General features: G+C 38.1%; 1 protein-coding gene across 2 annotated transcripts in view; it reads left to right on the top strand.

Moving 5' to 3' along the window:
• The window catches only part of poc1b.L (POC1 centriolar protein B L homeolog), a 43,828-nt gene extending 21,958 nt beyond the window's left edge, over positions 1-21,870 (top strand). The window contains 2 exon segments of one of the 2 annotated variants that reach the window (NM_001095999.1): positions 19,153-19,335; positions 21,587-21,870. In NM_001095999.1, the coding sequence (NP_001089468.1) occupies positions 19,153-19,335; positions 21,587-21,691 (288 nt within the window). In that variant the 3' untranslated portion in view covers positions 21,692-21,870. 2 annotated transcript variants of the gene reach the window in all.
• The last annotated feature ends 2,178 nt before the right edge of the window (positions 21,871-24,048 follow it).

The following is a 24,048-nucleotide window of genomic DNA, read 5'->3' as shown; positions in this document are numbered from 1 at the left end:
TACAGGTATGGGACCTATTATCCAGAATGCTCCGTACCTGGGGTGTTTCAGTAATTTGGATTTTCATACCTTAAGTCTATTAGAAAATCATCTAAACACTAAATAAACCCAATAGGTGGGTTTTGCTTCCAATAAGGATTAATTATATCTTTGTTTGGATCAAGTACAAGGTACTGGTTTTTTGTTTTTTTTACAGAGCAAAAATCATTTTTAAAAGTTCGGATTATTTGGATTAAATTGAGTCTATGGGAGACGGCCTTTCCTTAATTTGGAGCTTTCTGGATAACCAGTTAACGGATCCCATAGTATGTTTAAAGCCAATATTAATTTATTTAACAAATACATTTTTAAGTAACATTTTTATTTTCTCAGCAACTTGATCTTAGTTATCTTTCTATTGAGGCCCCTCGCATTCATCTTTCAATCTCTCATTCAAACCACTACCTGGTTGCTAGGGTAAGTGTAACCCTAGCTAGGGTAAGGGTAACCCACTGCTGAAAATCCAAACTAGAGAGCTGTAGAACAAAAAGCTAATTCATTAAAAACACACACCAATTGCATCTCGGAATGTCACTCTTTACATCATACTAAAAATTGTGAAGGTGAACTACCCCTTTAATTTAATCAATTATCTTCTGTGTGGCACTGTAACTCTGAGTAGTGTTTTAAGTTTCTGGGTCAAGCAGGTTTGTGTACTGGAAGGTGAGGATCGAAGAATTACAGCTAGCACTGCAAAATTCTTACAATTATAGCATGCTTGACCAAGTATTGACATGCAGGCAGTCTGTGACTCATGGTTGTTGCCTAGTGCTAGCTATAACTATAGCTTTTATGAACATCTTGAAGCCACAGGTCTGTGCATGCTTAAATATCCCTTGACGTTAGGGTTGCCACCCGGCCATTATTTTACCGGCCTGGTCGGTAAAAATGTTGGATGATTGCAATGTGAAGTATAGGGAAAAAACATAGGAAGGCCGGTATTTTTTTCTAGAAAAGGTGGCAACCGTACTTGACGTCAGCACTAATAGGCTAAAGCAGGGGTGTCCAAAAGGTAGATCGGGATCTACCAGTAGACCTCAAGACACTGTCATCAAATAGCTTGTCTAAATCACCCTCCTCTTTCCTGCTTTATTTCAGATATTTATTCTGTTATGGTTACATAAGAAATAGTAGTTTATTAAATATAGCAATATTTATTTCCATATAAATCAATATTTAAGTAATATTTTCCATGAAACATAATGCTAACTATGCTTTTATGGATGTAGATCATGATGGGACAACACCACTTAAAGTAGGCCCTGCATTAGTAAAGTATGGGCACTCCTGGGCTAAAGTCACTATATATGCAATATTCATGTAATGGAAAATCAAGCACTGGTAAAAGTAACATTTATCATGCAAACTTCAGCAATGTGAAATGGGTGGGGAATATGAGTGGACTTTTTTTTTTTTTTTTTTTTTTTAAATCCATTGAACCGTTGATCTCTTCTCACTTTTATATTCTCGCTTATTACTTGGATACAGGTGCTCTAATGTGCGTCTTCAGCCCAAAATCCATATTTATCTGTATTGTATGGGGCTTTCATTAAAGGTCATAGAGAAATGCTGTGTGTGCCATTAGTTTTAGTGTAGCCCATCAAGCAGTGTGTTTATTATGAGAAACATCTCTAGGAATCACATGTTTGCACCATGCATAATGTGGGTCAGCGGCTAAGTGACTGATTCTCTTCTATATTTATCTGTTATTGTAGGGCAGCATTAGACAAGCACAGAAATCGTATGCAGTCCTATGGAGAAATAATAGGGCATGCAAATTCAGCCTTTAAACCTGTTGCATAAGCACATGGTTTTAGCTGAACAGTACCTCATTGATACTGTCCATTCACTACTGCTCCGTGCTGTTAAAATAATCTCCCTGAGAACAAGCAGAAATAAATGTGTACTGGTCACCCTAAGCCGTAGATTTATTTGCTGATGACTTGATATTATTTTGCTTTAGGGAGTTAGTCCAAATACAACATCAGCAGGAATGCTCTTGTGAAATAATAACCCCAGCCAGGTGCCTTAAATCTCCATGAATTGTATCCATAAGTGTTCCGTTGCCCAAATGTAGCCATCCTCCGGTACTAGCTCGGCTCACTTCATAGCATAATTTAGGGCTTGTATCTGTTATAATGTAGCACAGTTTGCCACACGGGACAAAATTATTCCTTGTTGTGAGGTTTACACAGGTGTGCTAATGGGCAGCTTTAGAAGAACGAGATGTTTCTAATGTTATGTATACATAGGCCTTTATTAGTGCTAAAACTAACGTTACGTTAAATGTAATGTTGCCACATAGAAATGCTACAAGCTTGTTGATCTAGCATCTGAGGTTATTCAAGTCTTGGTACAGGGCACAAGTGTAGTAATTTAACCGATTTAGCCAATCTTTTGCTTCTAGAGGGGAATTTTGAAGCTACATCATACTTCTCTGACTTACTGTCCAGTTTATGGAAAGGTGGTGATCTGACACTGGATCTCCTCTAGAGGCTCCAGCTCAAATCCCCTCTTTAGCTTGAGATCCGGTGTCGGAGACAGTCAACTTAACCTCTATGTCATCTGATGATCCGAAATGTTGTTTACTCAGTTGTGCCTAGTAAAAGGGAAAGCAAATATGTGACAGGCTGTTTTTGTGCTTAAAGGGAAAATATACACCCTTAGTTTTTAATTCAGTTGGGCTTATGTAGAAAAGGTGAATAAACACTATCTGAACTAGAAATAAATATTTTGTTTACACAGGCAAACCTGATTCCACAAAGTGAAAGGAAACCATGTTAAACTGGCCACAGACGCAAAGATCCGATCGTACGAATCAATTTACGATCAGACTTTCCCATCTCCTGACCTGCCGCTAACCATTCAGATCAAAGTCTTAGCATTCCGACCAAATAAAGTAGTTAAACAACAGATCAGCTGATGTTCTGCCCCTGACCGCAATCATATGATCGACAAAGCTAGTGACAGTCTCCCATTGAAAATCGTACGATCGGGACTCTCCACACACGTTGTGAAAATCGTAGATGAGATGAGTCTATGGCCAGCTTTACTCTGACAAACCATTTTTAAACATCCCTTAGGCTCACAGTGGTACATAGATACTCTGGAAAGCAGAGAGGATTCAAATCCCAGAATACATCACTTCACAGTGGAACAGGGTTTTTCTATACTGTGAGTCTAAGGGACGGTCCCTCTAAACAGAGAGAGACTATGAAGGTTTCCTTTCAATGTGTGAAATTGGCTATGTCTCTATAAATAAAAAAAATATATATATTTCTGGAAGCTCTGTAGAAAAGGTGCATAAGCACTAAAACTAAAAACCAGCTGAAAGTTCATATCAAAAAAGTGAGTATTTTCCCCTTAATAAGATGTTCTGCCCTCTTGCATAGCATCAATCAGTTTGAATATCACAGTCAGTGTTTCCTCCAATTCCATGTGCACATTTTAAACATGTGTGCAGTTTTTGAAAACTCTGTGCTCGGGTCACAATGAATACAAGATTTTGTGTTTTCACTCAAAATTCTTTGTGCGCACCACAATTTATTGTGTGCAATGGCCTCAAAATGTGTGTGCACAAACGCACAGCTTGAAGCAACATTGATCACAGTATATAACTCAGGCATGTTGAGTCGTGGAACTTGCAGTTCAGCAACACTAGAGGGCCAGAATGTATTTGTTACACCAGCGGGCATTCATGTGAAGTCTATAAAAGTGCTTCACCACAAAATACTACAACTGTCTATGCGAGGTGATTGAAAATCCATTTTATTGGGGAATTGACTTTGCCAAACATGACCCATAAGCTGTCTATTATGTGTATTTTGCTGGGCCGTGGATTGTTTTTATTATGCTGGACAAAAAAAAAACCATGTTGCCTTGTGTGCGTATTACCTGCTCTACAGACCCATTAACATATGACTTGTGATGCAGTGGATCACATAGACCCGAAGCACATAAGGAACTCTATATAATCTTGGGTTTTTAATCTTGTAGGAAGAAACTTGGGTCCCCCCCGAGATTAAAGGGGATCATGAAGAATCATTCTTAACTACGAGAACCCCTTTTAAACCCTGACTGTTAGGGCGGAACTACATGATACGCTTGGACCCGACACGTCGCAATGCGACTAAACGCATGCGACGTGTCGGATGTTTTATATAAAATGGAAGTGAAGGAGAAATCGCATGTTACAACTACATTGATCCGATTTTTCCTTCACTTCCATTTTATATAAAACATCCGACACGTCGCATGCACATCATGTAGCCCTGCCCTTAGTATAAGCAGTCCTGCCCTAACTGGATCCGCATGTGTCTCAAGTAATCCTGAGCCATTCAGTCATGCTTCTTGTTTTACATCTGTGCTGCAGTGTGATTATATAGAAAACATGCACCCAACAAGAATTTTTTTTATAAAAACAATTCTCCCTGTGCCATTTTTTTAAACACTAAAAAGAATAACTAGCAATAAAACACTTTAAAAAAATAGCTATCAATGCTGTACTGATCAGTTATGGGTATTTAACTGTAGAAAGGTATAATGTTGCCTTGCCATGTATTTTGCTGGGGCTTTTTTTTTGTACTTCATAGGGATAATGTGACCACTGGGAGGGAAAACCGTAAATGGAGTCTATAAACATATCATTTGGATTCCACTGGGACTGCAACACTACAGCTCCTGCTCATTTCAATACTGTACTTGCAAAACATGCATACAATTAATGGTAACTTCAGAATTATTTGAGCATGTATGTTTTATGTTTTAAAGTATCCCATCAGGACCCACTGTATAATTAGTCGGCCTGTCTTTGTATAGTGACAAGTTTGGGCGCATAAAGAAGATGCAGGGCCCCCCTCCATTATTATGCCATTGATGTTCCGTTCTCATTGAATGGCTGGTAGCAGGGCAACAACAAAGCATAGATGTCAGCAAAAGGCTTAAGCAATGTTTATGTCAAGTTGATTTATTTCTCTTTGCTGCTTGTGGATTAAATGAGCAATTTCCTGGCAGTTGGAAGTTTAGACGTTCCAGGTGTTATTTCTGTCTGTGCGCTTCCTGAGCTCACTGTACTTGTAAAGCGTGACCCCGTCTTTACAGGCAGCGTTTTTATTTTCCTCCCTGGGCTGGGAACTTGAGCCCAAGCCATCATTCTCACAGCTGATACTGAGGCATGCGAAAAATGCCCGACAGCTATCATCCCACACATCCAGCAACAACTGGTTCCTTCCTCTCTTCCTGTGGAAGAGTAACATCCTCTTAGAAGAAATATACCCCGAGGAATGAAATCCTAACAGGAGGGCTTTCACACAGGAAATTATTCATGCGTCCCTTGCAGAAAAGTGCTTGTGTAGTACTGACTGTCATCTCATAATGAGCTTCCTGCTGACCTGCGAGATGGCACAGACCTATCTGGGGCCATTAGGCTTTCATGAAAATACCATAAATTGTCTGCAGCACTTTTGTAAATATGCAAGTGCCTTATGTGTCTTTATTAACTGTCGGTGTTAACAAAAGCAGCTAAAGGAGACCAAGGGCACAATTTTATTCGCTTCATGCTACTTAACAGCTTAAAATCTCGGGCTTAAATGGCTCAATTCAGGGGAGAAATCTTTACCTCATCTTTATGGATTGAAATCACTAATTCCTGTGGCCAATCACTTTTTCATTGGTAATATCCAGTACAGTATATGAATTGCTACAGTTCCTAGAATACTCCCATTGTCTTTCCTATCTGCATGAAAGCTCCAATATATAAAAATAGAAATATAAAAAAAAATCAGCTGGATAGTTCTTACATCAACGCCTGATGTTGCATGTTAATGTGAAGAACGTGGCTTACCCACTGGTGTGAAAAAAAAAACCGAATAGCTACTGGTAGAGTTAAAAGGGGCTTCATTCATATAGCCACTCGGCAAATATACACAACTACATATTTTGCTAAAATACACTTTATATATTCCTATTGAATGTAATATATAGTGAATAAAGTACCCCCTCTTGTAAATTATAAGAATATTATAAGTTACCGAGGAGTTTCATGACCACATAAAATATACAGGTCATGGAACTCCGAGGCAACTTCTAATATCCTCATATTTTGCAACTGGGGGTACTTTATTTATTATAATGCACAAGTTTCAGTGAGTCATGTGACAGAAATGACATCAGAACTCACCATTTATAAGGATATAATTAACATGGCTTTTGTGTATTATAACTATATACAGGAATGGGATCTGTGATTTAGAAAGCTTCAAAGTTGCAGCAAGGCCATCTCTTAATGCAGTTTCCTGCTCTGCCTTCAGAAGGTGTCTGCACTGGAATTCATGGCAGCAACAGTGTGACAATAAAGACAGGGCTCATCCCACAGCTATACACACACAAAAAGCCCTTGCTCAGTAGCTAGCCTCTTTTTTTTTTTTCATTTATTTTTTTGTATGATAAAATAGCTTCTTGCAGTACACACTAGGTTTTGTAACCGTTAAATACATCCTGGAGGGTGGTGGTGATTGCTAAATAAAACTGGACCCATACTGGATTTAGCATATTTTATTTCAGGGAGGCACCGAATCCACTATTTTAGGATTTGGCTAGATCCCAAAACAAATCCAAACCTTAATTTGAATATGTAAATTAGGAAAATGAGGGGGGGGGAGAGAACCGCGTGTGCAGAGCTTGGCTAAAAAAAATTCATTTTCTTGTTTGTGTGATAAAAAGTTTTTTTAGGATTCAGTTTGGCTGTTGGATTGGCTGAATCTGAATCTTGCAGAAAAAGGCCAAATCTTGGGAGAATCCCCAAACCGAATCCTAGATTCAGTACATCCCTATTGAATTGAGACCACACTTCCATACAAGTGTCCCAGACATTGCTCTAGTCTTACATTTCACATCTATCTGCCGCATGAGAACGTTTGGTGATTCCAAGAAGTCTGTACATCTTGTTTGATGCAGTGTTGACATCTTGGTGAAACTTCCCGGTATTGACTTTTCCTAATTCCCTTGTTTTGTTTTTTAATGATTTTTCTTCACCCCACCATGTTAAAAGTGCCAATCCATTTTATTATTTACTCTCATTATTATGTCCCCTGTTACTGCTCTTTAAATAGTTATCAGGGGAAAAGTTAAAATAACCTATGGACATTTTTGTGTATTTTTGAAAGGTATATAGTGTCACTTTAATTGGTAACATTTTGCTCTGTTGTTGATCCTTTGCACATAAGATTAATGGGCTTGCTTATCAAAAATCTAATTTGTGAGGTTTGAGGTTTTATTCCACTTTGAATAAACTCACAATTTAAGAAAAAACTCAAACGTTTGCTTATTTATTAAAAGATCGGAATAGAAAAAACTTGATTTATTACAATCGTGGAAGAACTTGGAATACCTCGAATCTGTGAGTTTATAAACCCAAAAAAACCCTTGAAAATCTTGAATTCATTTTTTTTTACAATTCCCATTGACTTCTACATGAATTCACAAGCTTTTAGATGCCGAAGTTTTACATTTAAGTTTTTTGTGCTTAATAAATACCAAACATTTGAGTTTTTGAAATTATAAGTTTGTGAGTTTTTGTGCAAAAAAAAGATGACTTTTTAAGCCCTTTACTGTAAATTATGTGCAATGGTTCTTTTTCTCTCCGTGGATGTGCAGTATTTCTTGAGCATCCTCCCTGAATTTATTAAGGTTGTGATCATCCAATATGTTTATTTTATGAGTTAAAATAAAAGCGTAACTTGACTTTGCATGAAAAAAAAAACAAAGGCTGCATTAATCTACAGGATTTGTTTCTAGTGGCTGCACTGTATTTCCTGAGGATTAATGCTTGGAGTAGACTGCCCATGGAGTTTTCATATGATCGAATCGGTTTACTGTCTGATTGTGCAGCACCTTAACATGTTCCATTCATCCAGTCAAGCATACTGATGAGACAAAACTAAAACTAGGCCAAACACTGTGACAACCAGGTCATGTGCCGTCTTGGAAATGTCCAGGTCTGCACTGTTTCAAGAGCTCTACCTAAATGGCACAGAGGCCACCTGTTCATCAAACAATATGGCCATCCACGTGCAAAGTCAGTGCACAAAGGCTCAAGCCCAAGTTATCGCTAAATATAGCATTTGATGCTCCTAAAATCATTTTAGACAATAGTTTCCTGGATTGCTCTCAGCCAGAAAGACTCTAAGCATGATCACTAATAGGCTGACATGCCTTTACCTACTCCTTCTACTTCTAAAAGTGGCTTCTGGGCACGTGCAATTACAGCTTCATTGATATAACCCACATGATGGCAGTGCAAACTTGCATTTACGTTTTATTCAAGCCTTGTATTTTTTTTAAAACACAATTTAAAAAACAGCATTTCTACTTTGTCAGGAATAGCATCCTTTTCCTAATGGTTTCAACTCTGTGAAGTTATTATTGCTATTGAATTAAACGGCTACAAAGGACCTAAATCATGGTAATGCTAAAGGTATGGGATCTGTTCTCCAGAATGCTCGGGACCTGGGGATTTCTAGATAAGCGGTCTTTAGGTAATTTGGATCTCTCTACTTTTCTGCTAAAAAATAATTTAAACATTAATTAAACACAATAGGATTGTTTTGCCTCCAATAAGGAATAATTATACCATAGTTGGGATAGTACAAGGTACTGTTTTATTATTACAGAGAAAAAGGAAATCATAATAAAAAATTAGATTTATTTTCTTAAAATGGAGCTTATGTGAGATGGCCTTTTTGTAATACAGAGCTTTTTGGATAACAGGTTTCCAGATAACTGATTCCATATCTGTGCTCATTTGGAGTGGGATATGCAATAAAGCTACTGAATTTTTTTGTGATTTTGATAAATGTCCTTTATGTGATGTTCAATGCAATTATATGGGACATATCTTTGTACAGAATACCATTCAGAGTGCTGCTTATAGGCCCTTGTGTGGGAAGATTCTTTTTCTTCCTTTTTAGCAGTTTCGAAGGCTTATTTATAATCCTACTACTTTGAGAATAAGAAATATTTGTTAATGAGAATAAAGTATGTGCTCATGTGCAAACGCTGTAATGACTTAAGACAAAGCATCAGCAGAACGAGAATCTTAATCTCACACAGGCGCTCTTGTTTACAGCCCTGGAACTGAAATACTGGAAGTGATATTTAGTCAATAAACTTATGTAGGTCAGGGCTTGCCGCTCGGCTCCATGTGTACATAATCTGTTTCCTTACCAGTAACAAGATTTAAGAATTGATTTCATTTTTTATTTTAAAGGCCAACAATACCTTATATTTTCTTTGGTTTAAATATATGCTTTGTTTATATATTCTGGAATTATTCTAGATATTATATTAACATATTATGCATCATAAATTATTTTTTTGTGACTGGGTTTTTATTTTTGAATTGCCATTTTAAGATGCTTTTCTAAATTGAGCGCCTAATCCTAAATTGGCCAGGGGGTCACCAATCTGTGTTTGCAGTCCATGTGTGCCACTGAGTGATGTAAAAATGCTGGAAGGGAAGTGCACACACCAAGCCTTTCTGTGCATGCCCGTTCCTTATCAGATTAATATGCATGTCCTTGATTTAACTGGCAGACCTGGTGCATGGCATGGGGGAGCTGGGACATCTGGGGATCAGAGGGTGGGCAGTTTAGAAAGGTGAATATTTTGAAAGTGTTGGCTGTTAGTGCCAAAAAGATGTTCCTTTATGGACAGTTGTCCTAATTTGTACATACTCTTTAAAAGGGATGGTTCACCTTAAAGTTAATACTTAAGAATGTAGAATGGCCAGTTAGAAGCGACTTTTCAATTTGTCTTCGTTATATAGTTTTATTGTGTTTCTTTTTGTTTTTTTATTTTGACTCTTTCCAGCTTTCAAATGGTTGTTGACCCCATCTAAAAAGCAAATGCTCTATAAAGCTGCAATTGTATTATTATTATTATTATTATTACAACTTTTTTTTTATTCACCTTTGTATTCAGAGCCTTTCATATTCCAGTCTTTTATTTAAAGCAATACATGGTTAGTTGGGTAATTTGGACCCTAGCAACCAGATTTCTAAAACTGCCAACTGAAGAGCTGCTGAATAAAAAGCTAAATAACCCAAAAAATTAAAACCAACTGCAAATTGTCTCAGAACTCTCTACATCATGCTAAAAGTTAATGCAAAAGTGAACAACCCCTTTAAAAAAAATATGGTATTTTGTGTTTATTTCCTTCGTTTATGATGCTATTACAAACTGAGTCTGCAATTGTAGGGCCATGGAACACCATTTTTTTACCTCAACATTTTCTGCTACAAACTCCAATCAAATCCCCTTTGGTTTTTTACACTTATTTATTACATTTTCCTGAAAATTTGCTTTGCGGGGGAAAAAAAAAATCCGCTTTTCATGGGTTTTTTTTCGGATTTTTCACCGAAAACTCCGATTTCTTATGCTTTTTTGCCCGAAAACTTTGGGTTATTGCACGAAACATCAAAAAGATCATTGGGACTTTTCCCATTGACTTATATGCACCCTTGACAGGTCTGAGATGCCGGATTTTCAGGGTTTATTAAATTCCACAAATTCGTGATTTTTGCATTCGGAGTAAAGTACCCCCTGAACAACACTAATTGCTATTTGCTTGCACTGATACTGTTCATAAACTGGGTCTTGGAAGTGGAAGTTTTTAGTCCCTTTCTGCACATTGTGCACTTGAATGTTATCAGTCACCTTGCTGCCCAGTTTATTGCGTTCCCCAGCTATTTTTACACACTTCACTGGCCTTGGAATTTTTAGCACTTAGTGCATGCACATCAGTATTTTGCAATTTATGTAAGTGTTAGAGCGTTATCCTTCCTGACCTGTTATTTTTAAACTTGGCTCTCTGTTGCGGAATTTCTCACCTTTCAGAATCCGCGGCCTTTCAATTGCTTCAGTCGGCTCAGGTTGGTTTTGCTTAGTATTCATATATTTCTGTGAGGAATGTAACGTTTGATTGATTAGCATGTTAAATTTCCGTGTGATCACAAAAAGTCTCCCCTGGATTTGTTTTCTGTTCCTGAAATTCTGCAAAGTTAGCCTATTTGCTTTCCTAACTTCCTTAAAGATTTGCTTAAGAATTGTATAGAAAAGTGCTTTGCTTTTGCCCCTGTTTTGGAGCTGCTGTATAAGCCCAGGTCTTACAGCAGCCCTATGACGTTGAAGATTCAGTTTCCCTGCTGTAGATAGTTTTGTTTTTATTTACAGGTGCACTGGAAGTGCATGAGACAGATAGAACTTATGGATACATAACGTACAAATGTAGCAACCTTACCTTTTTCGGATGGTACCCTTTGAGGAACCCACAGTACTTTCATATCTTGAACATTTATTTTAGTGTGTGTGTGTGTGTGTTGGTGTGTATGTCACATAAGTCCTTGGTGACCTTTATGATCCCTAAGTGTTACAGTAGCTGGGTACATTCAACTCTATATAAAATAGACTGGAACTTAAACACTTGTATTCCACCATGCTCTTTCATAATAGCCTCTTAAACCTGTAGATATGAATAAGAATCTGGAGAAGTGCAATAAAGCATGCACAGCTGCTCAGGGAGTATGTGTGCTTACAATGAGAGAGGATAAAAGCCAAGGTCAGTACCTTTCACCAGAATTCCAGTGTCCTCATTGGTCATAAACGTTAAATGTGCTTGATATGAAAAGAATTCTTCTTTTAGGAAGGTGGTTAGTTTAAATATCCTTAGTGAATAGGAGGGGAGACCATAAGTGGAAAAATTCTCATATCCGTTTAAAGTGGTTTATTGCTTTATAAGCAAATGGGATTGTAAAAGCATACAGTAATCTATCTTAATAAGACCCGGGCTGTATAATTAATAGCATTCTACTTTAACGAATGCAATGAGGCTGGACTGATCGGAAGACTTTTTTTTTTTTTTCCCCTCTCTGCACACGCATTCTAACCACTGATTTATTGGGCTGGATAGTAACAATTACTAGCGAGCTCCTATATTCTTCCTACTGATTGTCCAAGATACATTGTCTTAATGCAACAAGTCATTTTCCCATCTGTGTTCTGTACTTCTAAAGACTGAACGAGGTACCTACCTAGGGTTTGATTACATTTCCTTTTACAGATAATGGGAAACCTGTTCTCCAGAAAACCCCGAATTACGAGGCATAGACTGCATTTGAATCAAATAATACAAAGTAGGTAGGTAGGCTTAAAGTATGGTGATCCAAATTACAAAAAGACTGGTTATTCAGAAAACCTCCACATTCTTGATAACAGGTCCAATGCGTTTGGGTGTGCTGGAATGGGTCAACCCAAAATTGTATCAAGTACCATTTGACTAAAAAGGATAACATTATTGTTTATTTTATTGTAAAAGGCCCACTTACTCAAAATGATTGGACCTCTCACCATCAGACATCTCCCACACACACACAGTGATGAATAATAATTTCTCCACGCCTAGCAGACATTTAGTTGAATCACGCAATAGTCAGCCAAGGGCCATTCAGATCCTCCAAAATTTCAAAGAGCTGCAGGGAGGTTAATGGGTACGTGTGTGAATGTGATGCAAACTCAGGCAGGGACTAATGTACACTCTCTATGTGTTATATAAATAGAGAGATTCCGTTGTATTAAATTCTGTTCTGCAATATAGAACTTCTTCATAAAGGGGTTGTTCACCTTTGAGTTAACTTTTAGTATGATGTAGAGAGTGATATTCTGAGACAACTTGCAATTGGTTTTCATTTTTTATTATTTGTGGTTTTTGAGTTATTTCACTATTTATTCGGCAGCTCTCCAGTTTGCAATGTCAACAATATGGTTGCTAGGGTCCAACTGCCTTTAGCAACCGTGCACTCATTTGAATAAGAATCTTAAATATGTATAGTAGAGAGCCCAAAAAGTAGGACTAACCGTAAATGAGTAGCCTTACAGATTTGTTTCCAGATGGGGGATAGTGATCCCCATTTGAAAGCTGGTAAGAGTCAGAAGAAGAAGGGAAATAATTAAAAAACTGTAAAAAATAAATAATGAAGACCAATTGAAAAGTGAATTCAATTGGGCATTCTATAACATACTAAAAGTTAATCTAAAGGTGAGCCATCCCTTTAATCTAGTGTTCAGTTCTAGTGTTGATGGGAAGATAAAAGAATATTGAATAATACAGGGGAAAGTGTCTACAGCCTGTATATAGCAAAGGTATCCTGAGCCCCAGGATGGTTTCACAGGCAACTAGGGGTACCCCAACAGACCGCAACCCACCAGTGCCGTTATACAGAAGGTGTATGTACACTTTAACTTGTTCTACAGAAGTAGAGTTCAGGGCTTTTGTTCAAAGAAAAGGAAACGGAGTATTTCCGCGTTATCTGTGTGGTTAAACTAAGAAATACAAAGGGGATGTGGTTGGGGATGACACTGTTGCACATCCAGGATGTGGTGTACTGAGCAATGTTGCACATGCAAAGTTTCTTTCCCATGTTCACTCATAAATAACCCCTTTGTAACCAAAGTGCCTAGAGCACATCATAGAACAGCACATGGCATTCATTTTGTTTCTTTACTAACATGACTATGCCCTCATTTCTGGAAATATCCCACAATTACTATATTATTTATTTCCCAAACCCTCTGCCCCCAAAGTACAATGCAGTACTTCTAAATATTCTGTCCTTTCACCATCGTGCAGTTGCTTTCTTCTCCTTTTATGGGACATTTTCAACTTAATTAAAGGAAAAACTGCACTTGGATTTAAGTTGGATAATTTGTTCTTAAACTGAAATGGGAATTACCTGTACTCCAATTCCAGCTTGTCTAAATACAGGTCTAAACCCTGCAATAATGCTAAAACAGGCTGGAATGGTGTTCTCCTCCTTTTGCCCTGGGGGCAAAGTCAAATGTTTGCTTTCAGGATTGTAAATGCAGTAAAGTAGGGAATGGGCTATACACCCTCAGTCATTGTCATTTGAACCTAGGGGAACAGGTGGATCATTTAAAATGTTCCCTAAACACTAGGGATGCACCGAATCCAGGATTCGGTTCAGAATTTGGGCTTTTTCAGCAGGATTCGGATTCGGTCGAATCCTTCTGCCCGGCTGAACCTAATCCTAATTTGCATATGCAAATAAGGTGCTGGGAGGGAAATTGTGTGATTTTTTTTTGTCACAAAACAAGGAAGTAAAAAATGTTTTTCCCTTCCCACCCCTAATTTGCATATGCAAATTCGGATTCGGTATTCAGACAAATCTTTCGCAAAGGATTCGGGGGTTAGGCTGAATCCAAAATAGTGGATTTGTTGCATCCCTTCTAAACACCATTTCTTTTGTACTGTGGTTAATTATAGGCATATAGGCTTAACCTGCATGAATATACACACCTAAAAGATGCTATACGGCTAAAGGTTGCCTTACAAATAGAGATCCGCTCGTTTAGCGTTTTCACCAAACAAGCAAATCTCTCCCCAATATGCCAACCTTGAGGTGGGCAATATTGGGCTGATCTGATCGTGGGCCCTAGGGCCCAATGATCAGATCATAATGTATAGCATACGGGCGGTCGAAACGGATCAATAAACAGATGCGGTCCTCGATCCGACCGTATTTTTAGCCCTGCCTGATCGACATCTGGCCGACTTTCGTCCAGATATCAATCGGGGAAGCCCGTCTGAGGGCCCCACCCACAGCTTTTATCAGCCCGTGTATGGCCACCTTTAGCCTTAAGCACTTCTCATGACAAATCAGCTCTATACTGTATACTGGCAGGTACCTGTGAGCTATGACCTGCACTAACTGAAGTGTGATCCAACAAAGATGTCAGTGCTATTTCTAGCAACCTTTCCTAGATCTGTATAAATAAAATGTGTCCGTCATTGCAGTGGCAGTGCGTTCACTTGACATTTGCAGTCTGCGGGACCATCATTCAGTCGGTACAATTGTTTTGCAACCCATATTTTATTCTGTTTTATATTTTTATTTTTGTATTCTATGAGCTACCCAGTGGCATGAGTAGAGGTCATTTGTCCCTGCAGTAAATTGGTTAAGACTCCCCAACATGGGAGAAGATGTAACCGCCAGGATATCTGCCAGGCCCTCTATTACCGCACGACATCTGTGCTGCTGCTACTGCTACAGGTATGGGATCCGTTCTACGCAAACCCTTATCTAGAAAGTTCCGAATTGTTGAAAGCCCGTCTCCCATAGACTCTATTATATCCAAAAAATGCTAATTTTTTTTAAAATGATTTCCTTTTTCTGTCTGCAACAATAAAACGGTACCTTGTATATGAGCCAAACTAAGAAATAATGAATCCTTATTAAAAGCAGAACCAGTCTAGTTTCTAGTAGATTCAAAATATGAAGATCCATATTACAAAAAGATCCAATATCCGGAAAGTCCCTGGTCCCGAGCATTCTGGATAATAGGTCTCATACCTGTACTTCTACTACTTCTGTGTTTGCTCTGAACTAGTAGTTCTGTACTTCCATATGTATTTATAATTAACATTAAACCCTGTGAATTTTTTAATTCAATTAATTGCATGTTATTACTGAATTTATATAGCAACAAACGTAACATTTCGGCGATGGTACCGACCTTTCTCAAAGCAGAAATATTAGTTTGTTGCTCCCAATAAACTTCTGACATTTCTATAACTTTTGTGAGTGTGGCACCCATTCAGTGTATTGTGTTCTACAAGTCTTGTGATCTGCACCCAGGCATGTCTGCAGTTTTGTGAGTGCCTGTTGAATAAAGAAATAAAATAGTATTGAGCTTTCGTCAGGAATCCTGGGTGGTTTCATGGAGCGTTTCATTACAATCAAATTATTATGGCTTATGAAATTGAAAAGATGTTGGGCTTGGTGAACCATAGTGTAACATATGCTGGTAATAATCCCATTTAAAAGTATTGATTGACCTGGAGGAGAGCGGCACACAAACAAATGACCTTAGTCGTACATTCATGCGTGCCTAAACAGGAAGTTCTGCAGCCATTAAAAGGGTACAATACATGATAAACCTGGGCTTAAATCTGGCACAGCTTTCAAAATAGCCCCAGGGGAAACTGGTACTTCAGATGGTATTATGGCTGCTTAACTCTGGGCAGAGATTGCATTTCAGAGGTATTTATGTTAAATGTTTGCCTTCTGGCAAAGCAAGCAATCTTTTAATTACATATCTTGTTGAAAGGTAATCAACTTCTTTAATCATGGCTTACGAAATGCTGCACAAGATGGCATCTGCCCTCAGGCCAGTGTGCATTTCGTTTCATTAAATACCACCATATTGCTTATTAACAATTAATAGAGAGTGTACTATACAATCAGGAGCGAGCATTCAGATTGAACTGTTCTATCATCAGAAAACTGCTGTGTGGAGTTCAGGAACAGCTGGAAGGCTGCAGCCAGGCCTCTGATTTAAAGGGAATGGCAGTACAAGTGTGGGACCGGTTATCCGGAAATCCTTTATCCAGAAAGCTCTGAATTGTGGAAAGGCAGTCTCCCATAAACTCAATTTTTTTACAAATAATGAAATTATTTCCTTTGTCTCTGAAATAATAAAACAGTACCTTGTGCTTGATCCAAACTAAGATATAATTAATCCTTATTGGAAGCAAAACCAGCCTATTGGGGTTATTTAATGGTTACGTGATTTTCTAGTAGATTTAAGGTATGAAGATCCAAATTACAGAAAGATCCATTATCCGGACGACCCCAGGTCCTGAGCATTCTGGATAGCAGGTCCCATAACTGTAGTTGTTTTATTAACAATACACTGCATACAAGTGAACAAGCAGTGTTTCGTTCATCCAACCAAATCACCCAAAGCCAATAAAATAGACCAGTAAGAAAAGGCAGACAGGAGGGCTCTGCAACAAACTGGTGATCTACCATGTGACTAAGTGGGTCAGTAGATAAATGAATAGAGAAAAGCATACACATTCAGTTAGTGAATATGCACAGCCAGATCATTAACTCAAATAATAATTACTCCATCAAAATCCATGCAAATGCTGAATGAAGTGAAGCTGATACTGCTCAGTGTACAAATCCTGCTAGCAGAATGATGGATGAGATGCCTCAATCTCGCAACTGAAATGAAAAATAGTCTGTGATTTGAGTAATCCACATGAATCATATAATTACACAATAGATCACTGGTGTTGCCCCAGAACTCATGAAATGTGCAGATTCAGTTCATTCATTTAACATTTTGCGTGCCAGCTGGTTTTCGCTTACATGCACACCAATTGGCAAGCAAAGTTGCGCCAGTGACAACTTTGCTGCACTTCGCCAGGCGTTGTTTTGCATGCGCTACGCAAATTCACTAATGCGAATATATGCTCAGGGAGGCGAACGGCAGCGAAGTTGCACTAGCATTAATTTGTCAAGTAAAGTGAAGTTACACTAGCGATGCCTAATTTGCATACGGCGCCAAGTTTAAAGTTGAATGGACGTATATGTAGTAGCAAATACATTACACTACACAAGCCTGGGAAACCTTCATAAAATAAAATAGAGTTGTTATTTTGCCCTACACATGTGGCCACTGTATAGTTTAGGTGCCATATGTTAGGAAATGTAGGGGGGAAGGAGGGTGCCCCCAAAAAAAGTTACCATCTTTTTCAGCCTATCAGCCTTAAAAAAGGGACTTCATCTTTTCAACTATTTTTGAAGCAAGCCCTATCTAATCTACTGCACTTCGCCTGGTCTGAGGTGATGAAGGCAAGTCTGGCGCAAGAGGTAACATCCAGTAAAATGCGCAAGTTAGTGAATTAGCGAAGTTACGTCCCTTTGCCATAGCGCAACTTCGCCTGGTGTAAGGGTGCAAAGTAGCGCTAGAGTAGGTCCACTTCGCTAGCAAATTTATGCCAGCGCCCATTAGTAAATCGGCAAAGTAACAAAATTACGTTACGCTGGCGAATTTGCACTAGCGTTAGGCGATTCGCGCTTTAGTGAATTTGCCCCTTTGGATCTTCCTCTCACAAAAGTACCATGACTAGAAGTTAAAGCTGCGTAAAGACACATCTTTTTCTTATCTGCAAACGAATAGATTACAAAAAAAAGTTCTTTCTGATTTACCTGAAAACACATCATCAACAATGTGCCACAAAGCCTTCGAAATGTTCATGTATTTTAAATAAATTATTGTGAACGTCAATTCTTATATCTGGTATGGGTCTTTTTTAAATATCTTTTTCATTTTCTTTCTTGAAAATTGGAGCATATAGCAGTAAGTTATTTTGTATTATTTTTATTCTCGTGGCTCTTTAAGTCTTCTTCCTTTATCTTACACATCATGACTGACATTCTAGCTATTTTTATACTAGAGCAGCTGAAGAACTATCTGAAACCCACCGCCAGTATCACTGAAAGATTTTGAACCTTAACAAGACTTATTAGCAAATTTAATGCTTAGCAAGTGTCCAAAGGAGACTTGGAGACGTCCTGGCAGACGTGCATGAAATTAAATGAAATCACAAATGTCTACTATCTACTATCACCCGTTCTTTTTATGTCTCTTATCTTTTTGTTTACTGTCTTGGATCTTTATTGCCCCTTTAAGGTCCATTCCATCAACCCATTTTCATGCTACTCATTTTTCTATCTGTTGCCATTTGCTTCTTCTCTTTTTATCATGTATCCATTTTTTAAACTTCATAACATGTTGTCTGGTATGGGCACTATATACCGAATGTCCTTATGGGACTTAAATCCATAATACTAGAAGGGGCACCATGGAAACACATATTGTATCTACCAGAGCTTCCAGCAGGCCTGTCATTGATTTGGAGGTTTTGCTCCTAGTGGGACGATTCCAAATTACTTTCCATTGGCTCTTAAAGTTTTTCTTAAAAATTAAATTTCTGTGTATCTGCTAGTAGGCTGTTTGATCAAGATGTTGAGTGCATGGGCTAAGGCATTGACCTCGAAGGGTTCCGTTGAAGATGACCTACTGGAACTGATGTTTATGCTCCTTGTCCACTCAGCAAAGTGCCAAGTTCCTTTGAGAGTCAAAAGATGAGAGCATTTCCAGAATTCTTGTTTTATTTTAAGTAGCTTAAAGTCTTCATTCCGATTGCTTAAATGCATGTGCTTAAATCAGACCTGTTTTTATTTACAGACTAAAGCTGTGCACACATTGAATAAGCATGTAAGAAATGACAATTACCCCACACCTCCTGTGGCCTTTTCTTACACTGAAGGACAGAAGGAACATCCATTAGTAGAAGAACAAGGCGTTCTTCCTCCATCACTGAGCAATACATTGGAACAGATTGTAGATCAGCTTAATGTGTTGACCCAGGTGAGAATGTTTGTCTTTTTATTATGTTAAAGAAGCACCCACTTTAAGTTGTCCTTAGTCATGCAAAATGTGCTGATAATGAAAGTAGCATGACATTGAATTAAATGTTCATATTGAATAGACTAGAAACTCGGCAATCTCAGCAAATCGTTCTAGTGAGTAAGAGTGAAGAATTGTTATAAGCAAAAAAAAATGATTAAAAGAAAAGATACATTTCCTTTCAATATTTCAACCCACGTTCATCCATCTCTTTTTTTTTTTTTTTTATGAAAAGGTTGATGCTATTCCTCCATCTCTCTGCCACCCATTTTGTTTTCTCTGCACAGTCCAACAGTACTTTTTTTTTCTTTTCTTACTTCTGCTTTTTATAATAATCCTGTTTTATCTGAATGCCACCACAATTGGTGAATTGTTTCTATTTGTCAATGGGTTAAATCCCTGATATGATCAATTGTGCTAAATTGCACGTCTTGTTATGGTATAAACCTACGTACATAAACCATTCCCATTTAACTGCTAAAAAACCTTCTACCATCCACAGATAATGTGAATTGGCCTTGAAATTCCAGTTTGTATGTGCTGTTCTGTAGTATCCCTAAATCAGAGCTGAACATTTGCTCTAAACAAACCAGCAGGCATATGAAGTTCAGTGTAAATAATTATTTACAAAATCATTTTCAAGTAGTATACTCCAAATAATTACACCTTTTAAAGTGCTTTCTATTTTAAAACAAATTGTGTTTTATTTTTCTCCCTCTCTAATTTACTTAAGAGGTTCCAGTTAAAGGGAGACCATTGTTGAAAAATCCCATACACTGCAGCAAATGCTTAATAATTACTTTTATTTATTTTTTTTATAGACAGGGTTTTCTTGTTTTTGAGGTTTAAATGGTGTTATTAGTGCATTTCACTTTCCCTACTGTAAACCCTACCATATTGTTTGTCATAGTGCTTTGCAAACTGCTGTCTTGTGTTGGATTCTGCCAATCAGTGACTCACAGCATGTGTATTGGTTGCAGAAAAGAAAATGTTAGGTTGAGGAATTCGCAAATTATGAAATCTAACAACTGTAAGAAAAAACTGTATTTGTGAAATGACAGTTACCATTTAAAATATTATGCTCTAGATCTAAGCAGCATCAAAGAAATCCAACTAATATAGGAGTTGTTACAGACTTTAGTAAAGCTCAGGGAGCATGCTCTGTAGAGACGGAAGCTTCTGCTGCTGATCCTGAGTAATGTATCAACTAAGGCAACGGACTGTTTAGAAAGTCAGTGCTTTGCCTTGCCAAGCTGCTACAAGAACACTTTTTTTTTGGTGATGGTTAACTGCCTCATTTTATTTTTTGAGGAAAATTAACAGCAAATGTTGAGTTTAAAAACAATATAATAGAGAGGAACATTGCAGTGTAAGATTTTTGTATTTTGTCAAATGAGCGAATTGGTAAAGCGAGTGAATATTTTGTTATTCTAACTAGAAAAGTCTAAAGCTTATGGCACACAGGAATCTGGCCATTGAGCCTCTAAAGGAAACAGCCCTGAGAAAGTATGGTATCGGTTTAAATAAAAGTATTATATATTGCAGCTAAATGTGACTACCGTATATACTTGAGTATAAGCCGTCCCGAGTATAAGCCGAGGTACCTAATTTTACCTCCAAAAACTGGGAAAGCTTATTGACTCGAGTATAAGCCGAGGGTGAGAAATGCAGCAGCTTCTGGTAAGTTTCAATCAAAAAATTGAGGGTTTCTGCTCTCATTGGAGGTGACTGTGTCTCGTTTTTGGATGCCTGCGACCATTCTTGGACGCTGGCGAATATTCTTGGAGACTATTCTTGGACACCGGCGACTATTCTAAGGTGCCGGCGACTATTCTTAGGCGCTGGTGACTATTCTTAGGCGACGGTTTTTGCGCTTGACCCGAATATAAGCCGAGGTAGACTTTTTCAGCATATTTTGGGGGCTGAAAAACTCGGCTTATACTCGAGTATATACGGTAAATAGTGGGACAAATAGGTGTGGACAAAGGGCTATTGTATGCACAAAATAAAATAGAATATTGGCAGTGCTAGTATGCTTAGGGATTACACCACGAGTCATTGCAGACATATAATTATTAGCTAAAATTGGGAATGGACAGACGATGTATTATATGAAATGCATATCTGCCAATTAACTGGAATCTGGAGAGAGAGGGAGTTGAGAATGCCAGCACAGCTGTAATTACTATATGACTCTCCTTTTATTTTGCAGACTGTTTCGATTTTGGAGCACCGTCTGACATTAACAGAAGATAAATTGAAAGAATGCCTTGAAAACCAGCAGAAAACCTCTGCACACGCATCCGAATCGGATTGATATGTGACAAATGGGTGCCATGCACACTGCCACTATGACTTGAACTACTTCAATACGCATCCTCGCTTTTCAGAAGTTAAAATGCAGTTTTTTCCTGCGATTTCACACGTTGCCTTGTTTTTAAGGTTTTATGTGCTTTGTCTTTTCATAGCAATATAATAAATCAAATATTTATTTTATATTTGCTTTACCTTTGAGAGAGCAGTTAAGATAAAGAGTGGATACTTGTAGTCATGGATGGATGGGGGGGGGGATGTCACTGTTTATAAAGTTAAAGCCAGTGGAAAGCAACTCTTCAATCAATTTTAATGTGGTATTGTTTCTAATGATCAGCCTTTCTTATCTGCCTGGTTCTTTTTGCATTCTTCTTGCTTTGGTCTGTTTTCAGATCCTCTCGTATTCAGCTACATTTCTGACATTCACACTGCATCCTGGTTACTCCAATGCCCCCCCCCCCCCCCAATTCATGGCCCAGCCAGTGAGAAAACCCTTTCGGTAGCAATTTTTAGAAGCAAATTGTCCGAAACCACCACTCTTCATTTCTCTCAATAGGAAGCAAAGGACCACCACTTGTGAATTTTTTTTTACACATTCTCAACTTTTGCATTTCAAAGGTAATCCCATTAAAGGAGAAAAGTAAAAAAAACTTGTGCAAAATAAGTGCCCAAAAGTTAATTTAGTGCTTGAATTGTGTTATCATTTATATAAATTGGAATATGACATACGTAAAATAGATTATGAAGATAAAAACTAGTATACTTGCACCCTTCCATAGAGTGGAATTGGAGTGAATTCTAAACCACCCCCATCCAGATTGCTGAAGATTTACAAATAAAGCCGGCCACTTCAGCTGTAAGTGTAAACGTCTCCAGTGGCAGGTGATATAACCTTGTTCTCACAGTCACTGCCAAGTTCCAAAATTTATGTGGGAGCAACACCTGAACAGCATCATTTCTGCAGAGCTTGACAATATTGGTTGCCATGGGTGAGCAGCCAAGCATAACATCACCCTGTGTAAAAACCAAATGTCAGATGGGGTGGAGTAAAGGTTGCTGCCCTTTGACTTTGGAGTAGTGGAAATGCATTTTAGAAGGGATAAATAACAGGATATCATCATGGAGTCTTGAGTTTGGTGGATCCTGGAAGAAGGCTACCTGTTGTAAAGTTGTTGAGGAGGAATCCAGTGAAGGCAAACCTTTACACTACAGAGGACAATAATGTTCTTGTCAATTCAGTATTTCCCTTTTTGTAGGCACGGTTTTTGGAGGCCTTTTTCTTGTTTCAGCACAATTATGCCCCTGTGAACCAAGTGATGTCTGTACAGTTTGGTTTGCGGAGATGGAAGAATATGAGCGACCTGCCCGCAACCCAACTGTATTCTTGTAAGGTGAAGTAGAACATAAACTGAGAGCCAGGCTTGATCACCCAACTTTTGTGATTGAATGGAATCCGAGACCATGACAAATGTTCCAACATCTAGTAGTTTGCCTTTCCAGAAGTGTAAAGGTTGTTATAGCAGCAATTAGAAGGCCACTCATAGTGATACCCTTGATTTCAGAATGAGATGTTGGTCAGGCAGGTACTTCGCCATAGTTTGAGTAAAATCAATGGCGTTCCTTTATAAATATGCTGATTAGCTCTTTGTTTAATGGCTAAAGGTTTCAGTGTTCATAAAGAAAGCAATTAATTAACTTGTAAGGACCACCGAATAGCTTACTGTTATTTCTTTCATTCAGAGAGAAATAATATCAGGATAAATTATTCAATACAGGTTGATTTAACTTCTAATGTGAGGGTTCTCTATAGGTAGACACAGCGATAAATAAATCTGTATTGTTGGACTCTGGATATACCACTGCTGAACTGGTTCAAAGAGTTGCTGGTCTGTAGCTCTTGGTATTCTTCTTCATATTAGTAAAAGCAGGATGGGAGCTGTTGCAACCACAGATCTGGATTCTTACTGTATATTTACACTGCACAACAACCTTTTCCCATGTCCTCCAAAGCTACAAAACAACAAGACCCTCCAATGAGAATCCTGTCTGCTCTGTTTGCACTTGGCTCTTCAGTTTGTTCCAAGAAGATGTTTTATTAAGTGTTCTTTAAGAATGCAAGCCTGCCTTTATGTGACATTTTTATTTAGGTTTGGTAATGTCTAGTGTCTCCAGGCCTGGATATGAACATGCTCAGATCAGATGGTGTTAAATGACACTCCGGAAGCTGAAAGCCTTATAGCAATATGCAGTGCAAACTACACAACAGCCTGCAGTAGTATTGAAACATGGACACTGATAGGGGTGTTTAAAATCATTTTGACATATTTTAAGAGAGAATTTGTTTCCTTTGTGCAAATGATT

This window comes from Xenopus laevis, chromosome 3L (assembly GCF_017654675.1).
Source record: "Xenopus laevis strain J_2021 chromosome 3L, Xenopus_laevis_v10.1, whole genome shotgun sequence".
NCBI classification, from domain to species: domain Eukaryota; kingdom Metazoa; phylum Chordata; class Amphibia; order Anura; family Pipidae; genus Xenopus; species Xenopus laevis.
Note: the sequence above shows the minus strand (reverse complement) of the source record. Positions and strands in the feature narration are given on the sequence as shown.